This window comes from Phaenicophaeus curvirostris, chromosome Z (genome assembly GCF_032191515.1).
Source record: "Phaenicophaeus curvirostris isolate KB17595 chromosome Z, BPBGC_Pcur_1.0, whole genome shotgun sequence".
Taxonomy (NCBI): Eukaryota; Metazoa; Chordata; class Aves; order Cuculiformes; family Cuculidae; genus Phaenicophaeus; species Phaenicophaeus curvirostris.
In genome coordinates, this window is record NC_091431.1 from 54077567 (window position 1) to 54095596 (window position 18030).

Here is an 18030-nt window from a genome sequence, read left to right on the forward strand (position 1 = left end):
CCACATTATGACGTACAGGTGGAGGCAAAGATGTACTTCAGCCAGAAACCTTGCTCTGCAGTACGTATGACAACCTCCTTGTACTTAGAATACCTCCATGTCTGGCTGAATGTTACTGCTTGGTTAATCCAACTTCCTGTCTCTTAGAGATGACAGTCTTTATCAATACAATTTAAGTGATATATATTCACTGAAATTTTTGTTTCTTTGAAGACATCCCTCCAACAAGACCCTCATTCGTATACAGATTCCCTCTCAGACATTGCAGTTACATCATTATTCATGAAAAACTTTAACTTTTTTTCTTAGAAGCAATTTAATGGCTTTTATTAATGTTTTGTCAACTTGCAGTACATAACCTCCCATACACCTAATTTACTATCCAAAATGTCTGATAAGCAGCTTTTATAAAACTCGGTAGGTAGTATACAGTAGTAACTCCACCCTGCTGTGAATGTTTGCAACAGCCAAACCTTAGAGCTCTGAAAGGGACTCCAGTCTTTCACTGGAAATCTGACTTGACCTAGTTTTCAAAAACCCTCTGAAGCAATACTTGTTCCCCTGACAAAATCTAGTTTACACACAGTAAAAAAAAAAGATGTTTTTGTAAAAATATGTTACTTACCTCACTTAAATCCCTTTCTTCACTCGCTGCTTCACTAGAAGAAGAAAGATAATCATAATTACTTTGAGGAGGATCAAAATACTGTTTAAAACACCAAGTTCTTAATTAAAAAAAAATTATTTGGTTAGCTACTTAAAATTTTAGTCAACTTCATCATTTATATAATTTTGACATTCATCTCAAAAGTATTGATTGATAGTATTTTCTATCATTTGACTGTCACAATCCTTTCTAATTAGACATGCTTAAAAACACAGGATAAACACAAACTTTTGTAGAGCAGATAACTTCTAACCATATCATGAGCTATCCTGACAAAACAGTAATGTATACAGTCAAAAAAAAAACCCCAAAAACTCACTTAAGATCAACGGGTTTGACCCCATGTGTCAAACAATTTCTAGCATTTCATTGCAAATAGTCTCCGTTTTAGAAAGCCTTCTTTATACAGGCATGTTTTATATGCATTATACTGATTATTTTGCTTAACCTCAAAATTTTAGTTTGTTATACAACTACAGTTTAGTATATTAAAAAGAGAATCTACTTGAATATACCAAGGCCAACATGCCCACTGTTAATTGTCACAAACTAGTAAAAAAGACCACTGAAGGTTCTTCCACCCCACAATTTAAAAAAGAAGCTATATTAGAAAATCAAGGCAAGGAATATTAAAGGTGTCCTTGAAGTCAAGGCATTGATGTACGGTCCAAGCCATTAATAAGTAACCCAGGTCATCAAAGAAATCATAAATTTGTTGGAATCTGTGACATGAATGTAATACAAACAAAAAAATCCAGAACACTCTCTGTGGAAATACATCTTTACGGAAGATGATAATTTTAAAAAATACCCACACTACATCTATAAATATTAAAGAAAATATTTAGAATGCATCCAGAAGTGTAATCCTGAAGTGAGTTCTGAAAAAAGAGAAGCTACAGTAACAGTACTTGGTATTTGTGACATGGCTATAAAGGGCCTTACCCTCGTCTGGGAGTATTTTGAAGGGGTACAGGTGGTTGTGGATAATATCCCTGGTATATCTGGACTCACACGGAACCTCTAACCAAAGTTTTTAAGGAAACTAAGTAGGCCTGTGGTGATGGGAACATCCTTGTATGACTAAATACAAAGTTTAAACATAGGAAATAAAAGTTAGAAGCAAACAATCACTTCTAGCAATGGAGGAAGATCACTAGTGTACGTCTGCAGTAGTCTGTCTTGGGGTTTGAAGCACTCAGTGAGCTCAGTAATCAAGTGGGCAAACAGCCAGGTCACTGAGGTTTTTGGTAATGCTAATGCCAAGTGAAGGCACAAACAGACTGAAGAACTGCAGAAGGACCTAAATGATGAGACAATAAAACGAGAGATCAAATTTGAAACAGACAAGAATAAAGCTATGCACTTGAAGAAAGAAGTCCCACATACAGAACAAGGAGCTCTCATCGTTGATCATGATGAGTCCCTCAGGGGTCTATACTATTTAATATCTTCATCATTGACAAAGATGGGGCATCAATTGCACATGGACAAGTTCAAGTGGGCTGATGTGAACCTCAGGAGGTTCAATAAGGCCAAGTGAAATGTCTTGCACTTGGGTCAGGGTAGTCCCAGTACCAACACAGGCTGGCGGATGAACAGCTTGAGAGCAGCCCTGCAGAAACGACTTAGGAGTACTGGTGGAAGAAAAGCTGGACATGAGTCAGCAATCACAGCCCAGAAAGCCTGCATCATATTTCATAATATTTCATAATATTTCAGGCTGCATCAAAAAAAACGTGGCCAGCAGGTCAAAGAAGGTGATGCTGCTCCCCTACTCCACCCTGGCAAGATCACATGCACCCAGAATAGTGCATCCAGCCCTGGAGTCCTCAGCACAGGAAAGATATGGAGCTGTCAGAGCAAGTCCAGAGGAAGGCCATAAAAATGATCAGAGGGATTGAATACCTCTCCCACAAGGAATAGCTGAGAGAGTTGAAGTGGTTCAGATTGGAGAAACTAAGGTTCCAGGGACACCTTATTGCAGCTTTTCAGTACTTAAAGAAGGCTGATAGGAAAGAAAAGGACAGAATTTTATCTGAGCCTGTTGCACTAGGACAAGGAATGTTGGTTTTAAACTGAAAGAGGACAGATCCCGAGTAAATAAAAAGAAGAAATTTTTTATAATGAGGGTGGTGAAATGCTGGAATAGGTTTTCTAGAGAGGTGGTAGATCCCTGGAAATACTGAAGGTCAGGTTGGACTGGGCTCTGAGCAATGTGATCTCATTGATGTCCCTGGTCATTAAAGAAGGCTTGGACAAGATGACCTTTAAAGGTCCCTTTGAACGTAAACTATTCTACGATAAGCAAATGCTTGGAGTTGATGTACCATTTTCACAGAATTGCCTCAACTCAATGCTCAACAGAGGTTAAAGAAGCCAAATCAGAATTTAATAGGTATTAGAGAAGAAAACAGAGACCATCTTTATGCAACCACAGATTTATTTTTCATTTATTATGCTATTTAGATTTGAAAAAAAAAGAAATTATTTTAGAACAGAACCAACAACAAGAATAACCACAGCTACAGAACAACTTCTGCTGGAAATAAAGCTTAGGCTAGAAAAAACATGGCCTAAGAAGGGATTATGGTAAAGAGAGGTATAAAAAACCTCACTGCTCACTGCTTCTTCCAGCAAAAGAAACAGAATTCATCAAAGGACACCAGCAGCAGCCAGATTCAGAACAAAAAGGGAAGGTACTTCTTCCTCTATCAGACAGTAAGAGGGTGTAAATGTGAACAATACTACAAGAGACAGAGTAACTACCTTGACAAGAGCTCTATTAAGGATTTCTAAATAGGTGAACCACATCAAACCCTGACAGTTCCCTGAGCTAAAAGTAGATGGGGGCTGCAATAGTACTGAGGGAAACATCATGCTTGCCGAGCTTTTATCCTTTATTGGGCATCCACTGATGGACAACATTTGTGATAGCATAGTGGGTTAGAGGAATATTTGGTCCAATCCAGCACCGCCATCCTTAATTTCTTAAAGAGTAACAGATAAACAATGAGTATACATGACACTAATCTGGTCTAACATCTTGAAAATAAATCTGTTTCGGAAATTGGAAATAACATATTAACCTTTTGACAGCAGGAACCGAGCTTAGATGTGGATCATCCTTCAGTAGATCATGACTACTTTTACTTTTTCCTTTCATGCTCTGTTAAAAAAAAAAGACAAAAAGAAGATATTATAAATTTCAGCGTTTGAGAGAATAAATGATGAAATAGGGCAATGGTAAGAAAAAGATAACTTGATTCTTGTTAGCTTTAGCCTAACCAGTAAACATAAACACCTTTAATAACAAAAGAACAGAGAAGGCATTCCAGAAAGAGGAGCGTCAAACCGACTCCATGGTTTTAAAAAGCACATCTGTAACAGCTATGTACTTCATTTTAAAGGAAACAAAACAAAGATATTGTTTAATCTTCACAATCATTACACATGCATGGTGTACAGTCAGACTACATGTGTCTCTTTGCCTTAAACATTTTGTCTGGGGACTACCCATATGTGGCACCAGGTTGTCTGCAGTGTCAGGTCAGCTGAACGTCAGTGCAGGAGCAGGCACAGCTCTCCACACTTTGCTCACTTCCCAACTCAATGTGATCCAACACAAAAACCCCTCAAGACTGTGCCTGTACCTCTTTTTATTTCAGAAATGAAGAAAATCAGCTACAATTGCCTTCAACATACTTCCCCTCTGAGCTGACTCATGGCTGCCTATGAGGCTGCCAATGTTTAAAGCAATTCTGCAGATCATTTTCTGTAAGGCTCTTATCATTTTTGCTTTCATATCTTCTACCAACAAAAAATTCGTTTCTTTGAGCACCAACTTGATCTTTGGAAAGAGGCAGAAATTGCAGGGAGCCAGGTCCAACAAACAGGGTGGGTGCTCAAGCACAGGGACGTTGTTATTTGCCAGAAACTGCTTCACAAAGTCTTGTGGGCTGGCACGCACCAGCATTCTCTGACTGATAATAAGAAAACATCAGTATTTGAACGCAAGTCCACTGAGTGAAGTAATCAACTTGGGCCTTGTCTCACTGTGACAGGTTAGAACATGTTCTGTACCATCTCTTTGTCTCACCCCTCTCACTCTTGGTTCCCAAGCTGAAGGTCTAGGCTTGGGGTTTTTTTTGTGTCAGACCACACTTGAGTGAATGAAGAGGTAAGAACATGACATTCCAATAAGGGCATATGACAACTCAAAGAACTACTACGTATTTATCAATTAGTAAAAGCAGTATTTATCAATTACTAGAACACTAATTAGACCACTATGGGGAAAAAAAAAAGGAAATTAATAACCTTCAATATACCAACCTGCAATATGTCATGCAGGAGTCATTTACTGAAGCAAACAGTCAAACAAATCTAACAAACACTTTAAGATCTTCAGTCAGAAAGACTACAGTAAGGAAGCATTCTCCATGCTAATCCAAAAGCGCACTTAAAATTTTAGTCTGAAATCAAACTGAAAATTTCTGTTACAGAAAAGTTCTGCATTGTGATCTGAATGTCTCCATTTCAGCCACATTTTGTAATCCTTCCAGGAAGGCAGTAGCTGTGTAGATAATAAAATCCTACTCATTTAAACACAACTTTATGCAGAAGAAAAAGAACACTAATATTCAGCAACATGAAAAATTTACTTTCTTCAACAAGTAGTTGGTGTGTGGATTCAGGAGCTTGATGAAACATAAGGCAAGTGCTTATTACCTTTGTAAACTGCTCCAAACAAGACTGATAATTAAATAAGCAGTTTGGACATTGAAAGCCTCAGTTTAAACACTAACCAACAACCAGTGAGTGCCCCATGGTTAGGTCCCCAAGTCGACCAATAGCATTAGTGGCCTCTGCCCATGACCATCAGCACAGGCCTGAGAATCCACTTGCTACCTGAGCTATATGAGAGGTGTACCTGTGTCTAACCCAGTTTTCTGGATGGGCCGGTTGAATCCACACTGTAGATTTGTTTCCAGCCCTGTCTCCTATCCTATCTTTTGCTGCTCCTGTCTGGACTCTGATGGGGGTCCTGGGGACCTGGGTACCCTGATCTTGGTTATTGCTTGCCATGTCCAAGGATTGTTAATGGGCCCTGTTACCAGCAACCAACTCTGCCTGCTGTATCCAGACCCTGTGGGATTGTGCCCCTCCTGGTGAGCTCACTGCCTATTTCAGAGTCACTCTCACTTACTTGCTTGCCTTCCCTCATTCAGCCATTCTACTCGTGCCACTGCTTGACATAAACTTCCCTAATCCCGTGATATCTGCCTTCTATAACCTTCTGGTAACCCCAGTACAAAAATTTTCTTTCTAAGAATCATAATTGTATAACCAGAGACTCTCCTGATACAGAAGACGCAAATTGACCTGTAACATTTAAAAGAACCAACGGCCCTAACCTATTGTTTAGTCTCTTTTTGGAAGTACTTCTCACTTTCTCCATGTTCCATGGCATAAATATTCACAACTTAGAATTGAGAAGGAAAATATTTTCTTTGTATATTTATTTGCTCATTTATTTTTGTGTCCCAACTTTCATACTGTAAGAAATAAGGGGTAATCATTCTCATCTTTCCCTCCCACTCTTGCTTTTTTTTAAAGTCAGCATGATCCATATCCCCAGTGATCACTGTTGCCCTTCTTGTACAGTGTCAGGAACAGGAGTCTGGTGATGCATTGCAGCAAAGGGATAAATATTCTTCCTTAGTCTAAGAGTAATGCAGGCTGCACAAGTCCAGAGTAGCAAGTTAATCATAATGGGGAAGTTGTGGAAAATGCCTAAGGAGGCATTCCTGAAATCAGTACTTGCTTGTTTAATATTATATCAGTAAGAGAATAATTCTTATTTTTCACTTGTAAATATGAAACCACTGAATACTGTAAAATTTCATCCTGATCCATGTTGGTTTTATTTACTCGTTAGAAGACTTTAGCCTCTGCCTCACTGCACTAAAAACTAATAGAAAATGTTCCCTTTTCCCAGATCCATTACAGGATTCCTCATTACGTCCAAACCTTCCTTTCAACCTCAGTCCTTAAGAGTACACCCTTCTTACATTGAAACAAGAAACTCTTACCGCATCTAGCAACCAAAAAATTTTACAGGATTCTGAACTTGCAGATGTCAAAGAATGCCATTATTAACTTTGGCCTTCCACTTTTCTTATCAAAAACAGAGAATGAAAGTTGGTGCTGAAGTGTACATACTTCAACATAAATCAATATTAAGTCCAGAGCTACAGAGAGACTGATCTAGACCGATTAGATACAACAAAGGAAGTTTGGGAAAAAGAATTTAATTCTGTTGTAAAGAATGAATAAAAATTCTTCATAAACACTTGATTCGGTTATTTTCCCAGCTACAGCGAGTTCAGAATTTAGTCAGGGAAAATATGAGGATGAGCTCTTAAAACTGAGTCAAAGACAGCATGACAACACTGAAATTGGGCCTGTCATGAAAGAGGTGATCTATTTATATCTTTTTCAACTGAGAAGCAAGTATTTGGTGTGAAAGGGAAGAACATCAAAACAATCAGGTTATATGCAATACTGAAAAGCAAACATATACTTGTCAAGAGAAGGAACTGCAGATGAACGTGTTAAGGCAAAGAAGTGTAGCTAGTCTGACCAGTAAGTCAGAAGGAGAAAGAAAAATACTTAAAACTACTACCGTTATAAACCTTTACTATCATACTATATTACTGTAACGTTGTCCATCATTATTTACTGTTGCCTTTTACATTTTATTGAAATCCTGTGGACTGAGGACCATTTTTTCACTTATGTGGTACAGGGCTCAGCACGATATAGTAGGGTCACTGACTGAAGGAGGTAGGTACCCAAACCATATGCATAAGTATGAAAGGGTTCTAGAGAAATAATTTGGTCAGCAGTAGAAATGACAACGACAACTTGTTGAAGTGGTGTACACTGTAGTGTACTTGGACTTCAGTAAAGCCTTTGACACCCACTTCTCACAGTATTCTGCTGGAGAAACTGGCTTACACTGGCCTGGACAGGCATAACCTCTGCTGGGTAAAAAAATGGCTGGATGGCCAGGCCCAAAGAGTGGTGGTCAATGGAGTTAAATCCAATTGGAGGCTGGTGACAAGTGGTGTTCCCTAGGGCTCAGCACTGGGGCCAGTTCTGTTCAATGTCTTTATCAATGACCTGGATGAAGGCATTGAATGTACCCTGACTAAGTTTGCGGATGACACTAAGCTGGGAGGAAGTGTCAATCTGCTGGAGGGTAGCGAGGCTCTGCAAAGGGATCTGAACACACTGGATCGATGGGCTGAGGCCAACAGGATGAGGTTTAACAAGGACAAGTGCAGAGTCCTGCACTTAGGACACAACAACCCTATGCAGCGTAACAGGCCTGGGGAAGAGTGGCTGGAAGGCTGCCTGGCAGAGAAGGACCTGGGGGTGTTGGTTGACAGCCATCTGAACATAAGCCAGCAGTGCGCCCAGGTGGTCAAGAAGGCCAATGGCATCTTGGCTTGTATCAGAAACAGTACGGCCAGCAGGACGAGGGAGGTGATTCTGCCCCTGTATTTGGCACTGGTGAGGCTGCACCTTGAAACCTGTGCTCATCTTTGTGCCCCTCACTACAAGGAAGACATTGAGGTCCTGGAGCGTGTCCAGAGAAGGGCAATGAAGCTGGTGAAGGGGCCGGAGAGCAAGTCTTACGAGGAATGGCTAAGGAGGCTGGGGTTGTTTAGCCTAGAGAAGAGAAGGCTGAGGGGAGACCTTATCAGAGTCTACAATGCCCTGAAAGGAGGCTGTAGCAAGGTGGGTGCTGGTCTCTTCGTCCAACTGATAGGTGACAGGACAAGAGGGAATGGCCTCAAGCTGCCCCAGCTCAGGTTCAGATTGGACATTAGGGAAAACTTCTTTACTGAAAAGGCTATTAAGCACTGGCACAGGGTGCCCAGGGAGGTGACTGTGTCATCATCCCTGGAGGTATTTAAAAGGCGGGTAGATGAAGTGCTTAGGGATTTGATTTAGTAGTGGACAGGTATGGTTAGACTTGATGATCTCAAAGGTCTCATAGGCATTCTATGATTCTATGAAATTTTTAAACTAACCTTTTGCCACTTCAGCGGTAAAGTCAGATAAGGGAGTGTTAGAGCAAAGAATACCCGTGCAACCCTAGTTCTGTGAACGTGCACAATTCACAATAGTGCTATATTTAACTATGAAATTCACTTTCTTCCCCACAATATCCCCACTTCATTTTGCAAACAGAATGGATATACATAAGAAAATGGAGGTAATAATATATTGATAATGAAGAAGTTGATCTATTTCCCATCTCAAGTATTTTACCATCAAATAAGAAATTACCTAGCGCTCCCATGAATTATATAGAGCAGACATGGATCCGCACTACAAGGTATGAAAAACCTTAAATTTATGGAAATGTAAAAACATCTTTCAGTAACTTAAGGCACCTACAAAGTCAGAAAAGTTAAAAACCTCAGCCTCTTCCACGTTAAAATAATGCAATCATAAAAAATGAAATAATTTCTTGCATTACTGTTAAAAACTCAAATAGAAGAAGAAGATTAAGAACTTCAGTGCTTTTCATAAACATGCAAAAAAAGTAATTTTAATTTGAAAAGAAAAATGGGATGATTGGTATAGTACCTGACTAACTCTATTGACTTCCTCCTCTTCTTCTTCAGCTTCCTCTCCAAATGAAAGCAGGTTAAAATTTCTTTAACAGAGAAAACACATTTTATATTAAACTTAAAATCATGTCTTATTTATGTTTCACAAACTTTAAACATATTACTTTAATATTGTATGCAATATCCATTTTTTTAAAAAAACTTTTGTCCTGCTAAACCTACCAATTTCAGACAAGTACTACATACTGTTTTGCAATAAACCATAAATATTTACAAAAGTGTGTTCTGTTATGTTCCTGAGACAAAACAATCAAGAAAACTAGTCATCCCTTAGAAAATGGTAAAACGGAATTTAAGAAATTCTGCCTAGACTAACTTGCACAGACACTTAAATGCCAAAAGCTCTGAAAACAGCAGTTGTACTTTTTCCATTTTTTTTCCCCGCAGAAGAGCAAGTACCAAACCCAAAATTTTCAAGCTAAGGCAGAAATGCACCAAATGCACACACATTCACAGATTGTAAATAAAAGAAATAATGTTTGATGAGGGGATGAGAGGAGAGGTGGTGTGCAGATTAATTGCTTACACCAAGTTGGAACCACCCAGTCATAATACATCGCATTTTTTTCAAAGGAACTAACAGCATACGCACACTTCAGTTTTCCTATTACTTTTCACTGTACATTTATGTCACAGAGAAACTGAAATCTTCCATGTCAAAAACACCCGCCTCTTTCTAAGTATTTACGTGTGAGAGAAGTGGTAGCTGATAAATTAAGTTCAAAAGCCACAAACAAGTGAGCTATGACCTATTTACTAGTATGTATTAACTTCAGTGTCATCTCAGTCACAGAAGAATGATTGCACATTCTTCCCCATGGGAAGAGCTTAAGCTACTTTTTACCTCCACTTCACAAAAAACTATCAGTGTGCATGAAACAGTTACAGCTCACCTAATGCACAGTAACCACTGCGATCACAGCAACTAGAGTTCTAGGAATTCTTCAGGAATAGGGAAGTAGGTTTTGCTAAGATTAAAGAATATTCCTCTATACTTTAGTAAAGCCTTGTTTTTCACAAGCATAAATACAAAATTACAAGCTGAAAATTAAAGGAGAAAGAAAACTACCTACTTACTTTGTGCCTTTTACTTTGGACTTTTTAGATTCTTCTTCTGGTTTGTCCTTCTTCAGCTTTCTACTTGGTCTTGGAACAATGTCATCAAAAGGATTAAACAAAACCTGAAAAAGTAATATTATAGACACATCTTTAGTAAGTATTTTGTTATAATTAAATCATCAAATATTTTAAAATAATATATAAAAAGACATGCCTAGTTTTCATACTAGAACATCACTTTCTGAACAGTACGAACAAAAGAATTTTAAGACTTCAGATTTTAAATACTCACCTCACTACTCCTTATTTTGTGAGGAGTAAGAGGTCTCTCTTCCTTGTCAACTTCTACTTCAGCCAGGCGCAACATGTTATATATTGTATCTCCTGTAACCTGTCAAATTCATTAAAAAGGTCTTAAAGTCCTTGCCTGTAATTTTTGTTCATCATTCTGCAAAATGCAAGGTAATTATGTAAAGAATTTTGAAAATGCAAATTATATAGGAAGTACTGTAAGCATGTAAGACTTCTAAAAGACAGCAAGTACAATGTATAAAAGTTTGGGTTTTATAAATTAAACAGCAAAAATTGAAGGAATATAGGTATCTAAACCTGCAATTTTGAGAGTGTATGCAAGAGAAGATGCCAGAACCTTTCTGTAAACTCCGAAACAGGAAAATAAAAGACATTGTGAAGTAAAAACCAGTTGGTATATTTTCGTTCAAGTAAATCATGAAAGTGGTAAACTCATGTTATGTTTTTCATTTTCCTGATTCTTCTTGGGTAATTAGAATATACAAACAATTTTCCAAAATATCACCAGTAGTGGAGGAACTGATTAATAAGACAGAGCCATAAAAATATTGTTAAGATTGTTCAAAGGAAGCACAACACAAAAATACAATTTAGAAGAATAACAGAACAGCAAAGTAAATAATTACAGGAACAACGCATAGAAACATTTCAACCAGACATGGGAAATAAAAAGCCATGGAGACAGATTAGAAAGCAGTGAAATAGATTCCAAATATATGTAGTGGCAAACAACACTAAAATAGCCTTTGAATACAGAGAAATTTATAGTATCTTTTGTCAAACTCAAATATGGGACTCTAGTCTGTGAAGCAGACCTTTCCAAAGATTGTGTGTTTGTTATTAAGTTCATCTGCACGACCCAATGTAAAGAAAAACTGACTCCCATTATCATGAGGCCCAGCATTTGCCATAGCAACAAGTCCTCGTCGATTAAATCGCAGTCGTGAGTGGAACTCATCCTGGCAAAGACAGAAGAGAAAAGAACATGATTTAAGTGTGTAACTATTTTCTCCAATTTTTTTGCTACAGCTTATTTACATCAATATGCACACACAGAAAATATGCTGTTAATTTTCTTTTAAATTCAGACAGTAATCAAACTAAAGCCTTTTGAAACTTAATGCCACAATTGTATTTAGAAGCCTCTGTTTGCAGTACAAAATATTTTTAGTCTATGTTTTCTCTTCTTAGTGTCTATAATGCAAAAAAGTGAACAATCTTCCTTCAAAAGAAGCCATAAACACATTACCGATAAACACTCAAAAGAAAAAAATTACAAATTATCAATAATAGAAAGACAGATGATCTAATAAAACCTCTTAAATTCTATCTTGCTAACTTTCTCTTTTTCCAGTCACTGCCTAATAATCAACTGTTATTCATCGGTTTTGTTGAAATACTAAAAAAATTCAAAGCATTTCTAAAAGTAACTGCATTTCATACATTTCTTGCAAAACTATCATTCTTGTTAACCGCTACTATGAGAAAAATCCTAATTAATGTAAAATAACCAGAAGCTCAATAACAGATTTTAGTAGTACTGTATTGTAAAAATTCATAGGACAAACGTAGGTCCAGAAAAGGACAGAAGAGGACTTTCAAAGCAAAGTAAAAGTGGTAAGTAAAATATTAATACCGTGGTAGTGTCACAATTCTAAACACTGCAGTACTGAAATACCACTAGTTTTAAGCAGTGACAACACTACAGTATTGATAATATTTGTTTGGGTCTCTGTGTAGGTACCAATCCTTTACACAGATTTGCAGTTCATGTTATATACATTAATCTACTTCAGCAGCAAGGAGATGGAAAGCCTAGAGACAGGAGACACGGCTTCAGTTGTACATTTCTGCATCTCAGTTTGCCACAGATCAACACCTACTCTTCACTCTCCCCCTCCCTATTCTTCCTTGTGAAGTTTGTGCTAGTAAGGTTATACATTTTTCGTACCAGAACAGCTAGATTTAAGAACCCTCAACACAAAAAGGCCTGTTAAAAGATACTGAAGTAACATGCAGACCCAACTACTGTACAGGTATAATGCTGTATTTCTAAGGTAAGGTTTGCTCTCTCATAACCTAACATGTTAAGAAGGACAATTGATAGAGAATAACCAAAAATTAATGCATAAGACATACAGATATGTACCTTGAAGGGAGCTCCATAGATTGAATCTCCACCTGAACCAGTACCAGTGGGATCACCTCCCTGCACTATAAAGCCAGGCACTACTCTGTGAAATATTGTGTTATTGTAATACTCTAAAAAAAAGAGAAAAAATAGAAAAAGAAGAGGATATTAAATATATGTAAAATGGTCTCAAAATAACTTTCACATAGATTGTGCAGAGATGTCCAGAAACGGAAGTTCCAGGAAGTGAGTACTGCAACCAGGTTCTGCTATTTCCACTGGGTTCCCTCTTCTTTCATTGTCTTGTTCAGTATGACAGTATCTCAGCAACAAAGTACTGCCGATGAAATTTTTTGAAAAAAAAAAGGCCAACACCGTTGTTTCTGTTGCCAGAGACAGTGCACATCACTAACAAGATGATACTGATGAATTACTTCCTTTTCAGCTTTTAAGTTTTGTAACTGGAATGACATTACTAATGCACACAGATTTAAAAGCAGAGCTAAAACTACTATGATCTGTCCCATCCAACATTTCACGTACGTGATTAGCCATACCCATACACCAAATGACTAGCATTTTCACTCACCAGCACGGAACACGGATGCCACCCCTTTCACCACCTACACTGTACCCAAAGTGATAATTTTCACAGAATGAAATACATGGTACATTTTGTTCCTGAAGTTATCTTCTTTCATCTATCTATCTATCCATCTATCCACCTATCTATCTATCTGGTGTCATGACATCATAAGAAAACAATGAAAATTTACCTTTACTTGGCCTATACTTCCAGATGATTTTTGTTTTAAAATAAAAACAAATCTGCAGCATGCTGCGAGACAAAGCAGGATCTGCAAATGTGGCAGCACAGCTAGATACATTCAAGGATGGTTATATGTTAGGACACTCACAAGAGAAACACTCAAATTTACTCTGTACAGCATAGGAACCTATACAGCAGTCAGACAAACTCAGAAAGGAAACAGAGCCCAGTTCTTTAACACTGAGGACAACTGAACTCTTAAGACTTACTAAGGACTAAGAAATTGGTTTACCGTTGCAAAAAATCTCTGCATCTTCACATTAGGTGTAAGAACACAGAACAGGCTGGAATCCTAGATTGCTGTTTTTCCTTAATGGAGTAGGCCTGAAAGAACTCAACCACTCTAAAAATGCATAAATGGGATAATAGCAGTAACTAGAAAACATATAACAGCATCAGGCCCTTCACGAATTCTCGATACAGTTTTCCCAATAGAAAGCTACTCAATCTGGTAACTACTGCTTCACTGAGGAGCATTAGAGAACTTACATCAACAAAAAACTACAACAAATGAAACATTAGAAGGACTCATGATAAAAATAAAAAGGTAGGATTGATGGTGATACAGAAATGAGAATTCTGGAGGACATCTAATATAACATCATTGCCATTTTATACATATATTGAAGAGGTATTATAAGCCTTCCCAAACCTCTGACAAACAGCTCTTCAGTAATACTACATCATCTGCTACATTTGAGAGAACCACGTAAAATTAAACTTTTTCCATCAAGTTCCTTCATAACCTTGAAAAGCATCATCTGTGTGCCTGGTAGTATTTTCTAAATACAAATAAATTCATTAATATTTTCAAGTAACAACATAGTTATAACCACTGTCTTACAAAAACAGGCACAAAGATCACACGTGAAATAATTTCAACAACTCACATCCCATTCAGTCATTACCTTCGAAGCAAAGCTGTATGAAATTTCTACATGCTTTTGGTGCTTCTTTTGACCACAATTCGATATCAATATCTCCTGCTGTTGTTCGCAGCAAAACCTATAAAAATATAGGCAAATAAACTATTAGTTTTATTGTAACTTAGCCACTGATCCAAGAATATAACTGCTGACTTAAAACACCGCTTTGGAATTAATTATATTAGTAATAGCAGTAGACATTCAAATGTGTCAGGTGGTTACTGTTGGTTCTAGACAGTATTGCCATAACTTAATACACAGTTCTGAACTGATATAATAAGGCTTCGAGATCAATGACCTGGTACCTGACACATGACAAAACTTAAAAACCCTTTATTGCTTCCATAACGAAACAACATGGGGGGCAGTATAATTATGACACAGAATTCCAAAGGCATAGACCAGTCTGGCAGGTAATACCACTAAATTCAGTGAGAGACCATAATAAAATTAAGAACCTAAAATTAAGAACCCAAGATAGAGCCAAGAACAGGGGAAATGAAAAGAAGCCTTTAAGGACTGTTTAGCATTATGTGTTATAGAATCACAGAATGGTTTGGGTTGGAAGGAACCTTAAAGATTACGTAGATACAACCCCCTTGCAGTGGGCAGGGACACCTCCCACTAAATCAGGATACTTAAAGCTTCACCCAACCTGGCTGGCCTTGAACACCTCCAGGGAGTGGTCATCCACAGATTTTCTGGGAAGCCTGTTCCAGTGCCTTACCACACTCACAGTAAGAACTTTCTTCCCAACAGCTAATCTAAATCTACCCTTTTTCAGCTCAAACTAGTTACAGTCACAGAATGGTTTGAGTTCGAAGGGACCTTGAAGATAATTTAATTCCAGCACCCCTGCCATGGGCAGGGACACCTCCCACAAGATCAGGCTGCCTAAGGCCCCATTCAACCTGGCCTTGAACACCTCCAGGGATGGGGCAGCCACAGCTTCCCTGGGCAACCTGTGCCAGTGCCTCACCACCCTTATCGCAAAGAATTTCTAGTCAAGTCTAAATTTTCCCCACTTCCAATTTACAGCCTTTCCTACTTGACCTATCACTCCATGCCCTTGTAAGACGTCCCTTGCCAGCTCTCTTGTAGGTCCCCTTCAGGTACTGGAAGGTTTGCTATAAGGTCTCCTAGGAGCCTTCTCGAGGCTGAACAAGCCCAACTCTCTCAGCTTGTCCTCATATGGGAAGGCCTCCAGCCCCTCATTTTATGGTCCTCCTCTAGACCGGTTACAACAGTTCCATATCCTTCTTCTGTTTAGGATTCCACAACTACACACAATACTCCAGGTGGGGTCTCACAAGAATGGAGCAGAGGGGCAGAATCACCTCCCTCGACCTGCTGGCCACACTTCTTTTGATGCAGCCCAGGATACAGCTTCCCTTCTGGGCTGTGAGCATACACTCCCAACTCATGTCGAGCTTCTCATCAACCAGCACCCCCAAGTCCTTCTCTGCACAGCTGCTCTCAATCACATCATTCCCAATCCTGTACTGAAACTGCAGATTGCCCCGGCCCAGGTGTAGGACCTTGCACTTGGTCATGTTGAACCTCATGAGATTCACAGACCCACCTCTCCAGCTTGTCCAGGTCCCTTTGGATAACATCCAGTCCTTCTGTTGTGACACCTGTACCTCTCAGCTTGGTGTCATCTGAAACCTTGCTGAAGGTGCACTTGGTCTCACTTATCTATATCATTGATGAAGACATTAAACAGCACTGGCCCCAGTATGGACCACTGAGGGACACCACTTGTCACTGACCTCCATCTGGGCATTGAGCCATTGACCACTGCTCTCCGAATGTGCCCATTCAACCAATTTCTTAACCATCAAACAGTCCACCAAAACCATATCTCTCCAGTCCCGAGAGAAGGATGTCATGGGGGACCGTGTCAGAGGCTTTTTAGAAGTCCACAGAGAGTACATCCATTGGTTTCCCCATGTCCACTGCTGTGGTTTCTCCATCAGAGAAAGCCACTAGATTAGTCAGGCAAGACTTGCCTCTAGTGAAGCCATGCTGGCTGTCTCTAATCACCTCCATGTCCTCTATGTGCTTTAGCATAACTTCTGGGAGGATCTGTCCCATGATCTTCCCAGGCACAGAGGTGAGGCCGACAGGTCCGTAGTTCGCAGGGTCCTCTCTTCTATCCTTTTAAAAATGGGGATAATATTACCCTTCTTCCAGTCACCAGGGACTTCTCCTGATTGCCATGAATTTTTAAATATTATGGAGAGTGGCTTGGCAATCACATAGGCCAATTCCCTCAGGACTCTGGGATGTATCTCATCAGGTCCCATAGATTTGTATTTGTTCAGGTTCCTCAGGTGGTCATGAACCTGACCCTCCCATAAAGTGGGAGGGGCTTTACACACACACACCCCCCCACACCACCCCCATCTTGCTGTCCATTGACCAAGGAGGGGTGAGGAGAGAGATTGTCAGTGAAGACTAAGGAAAAAACACTGCTGAGTACCTCAGCCTTCTCGTCTGTTGATATGTCATCTACCGGTAGGGACAGCTTTCTTTAACCTTTTTTTGCTTAACATACCCTCATTCTATCACTGCATTTCCTGATAAAGAGTCCCTCCCCAGCTTTCTTATAAGCCCCTTTCAGGTACTGGAAGGTCGCTATAAGATCTCTTCGGAGCCTTCTCTTCTCCGGGCTGAACAACCCCAACTCTCTCTGCCTGTCCTTGTACGGGAGGTGCTCCAGCCCTCGGATCATCTTTGCAGCTCGCCTCTGGACTTGCTCTAACAGATCTATATCGTTCCTCTGCTAAGGACTCCAGAACTGAACGCACTGCTCCAGGCACTGCTCTAGGTGAGGTCTCGCACTTGAGGAATAGAAGGGCAGAACCCCCTCCCTCGCCCTGCTGGCCACGCTTCTTTTGATGCGGCCCAGGATACGGGTGGCTTTCTGGGCTGTGAGCGCACGCTGCCGGCTCACATTCCCCAACACCTCCTCTTCAGGGACGCTCTCAATCCCTTTCCCACGCCGCCGGCACCTCTGCTCGGGGCAGCCCAGGCCCGGACGCAGGACGCTGCCTTGTACGCACAGACCCGTCTCTCAGTGGATGGCAGCCCCGTTCCTCCCGCGTGCCCACGAGACTCCGGTGATGTCTTTCACGGCTGCAGCGCCCCGACCTAACTCCTAACCAAGCCGGCACCGCGACGCGGGAGCCAACAACACGCAGCCTCTTCGCGGCTCCTCACGCCAAACCGACCGCTTCCCGCGGTTCCCCCTTCGCCCGCCGCAGCCCCCGCCCGGCGATCCCACCTTGCCGTTCGTGGGGGGCTCCTGGATGTAGATGTTGCTCATGGTCGAGGCGGGAGCGCCCCGGACCGCCGCTCGCCCACGCTGCGCCGCGAACGCTTCCTACTTC

General features: G+C 40.1%; 1 protein-coding gene across 2 annotated transcripts in view; it reads right to left on the reverse strand.

The window, feature by feature from the left end:
- CWC27 (CWC27 spliceosome associated cyclophilin) overlaps positions 1-18025 on the reverse strand; it is a 117665-nt gene extending 99640 nt beyond the window's left edge. Inside the window, exons 1-9 of one of the 2 annotated variants that reach the window (XM_069879864.1) lie at positions 17925-18025; positions 14618-14714; positions 12899-13011; positions 11565-11708; positions 10730-10828; positions 10456-10559; positions 9335-9404; positions 3757-3836; positions 626-659 (exon numbers count right to left, since the gene is read on the reverse strand). In XM_069879864.1, the coding sequence (XP_069735965.1) occupies positions 626-659; positions 3757-3836; positions 9335-9404; positions 10456-10559; positions 10730-10828; positions 11565-11708; positions 12899-13011; positions 14618-14714; positions 17925-17966 (783 nt within the window). In that variant the 5' untranslated portion in view covers positions 17967-18025. Of the gene's footprint in view, positions 1-621; positions 660-3756; positions 3837-9334; positions 9405-10455; positions 10560-10729; positions 10829-11564; positions 11709-12898; positions 13012-14617; positions 14715-17924 lie in introns of both variants that reach the window. The other variant, XM_069879863.1, reaches the window with a different exon arrangement.
- Between the last annotated feature and the right edge of the window lie 5 nt (positions 18026-18030).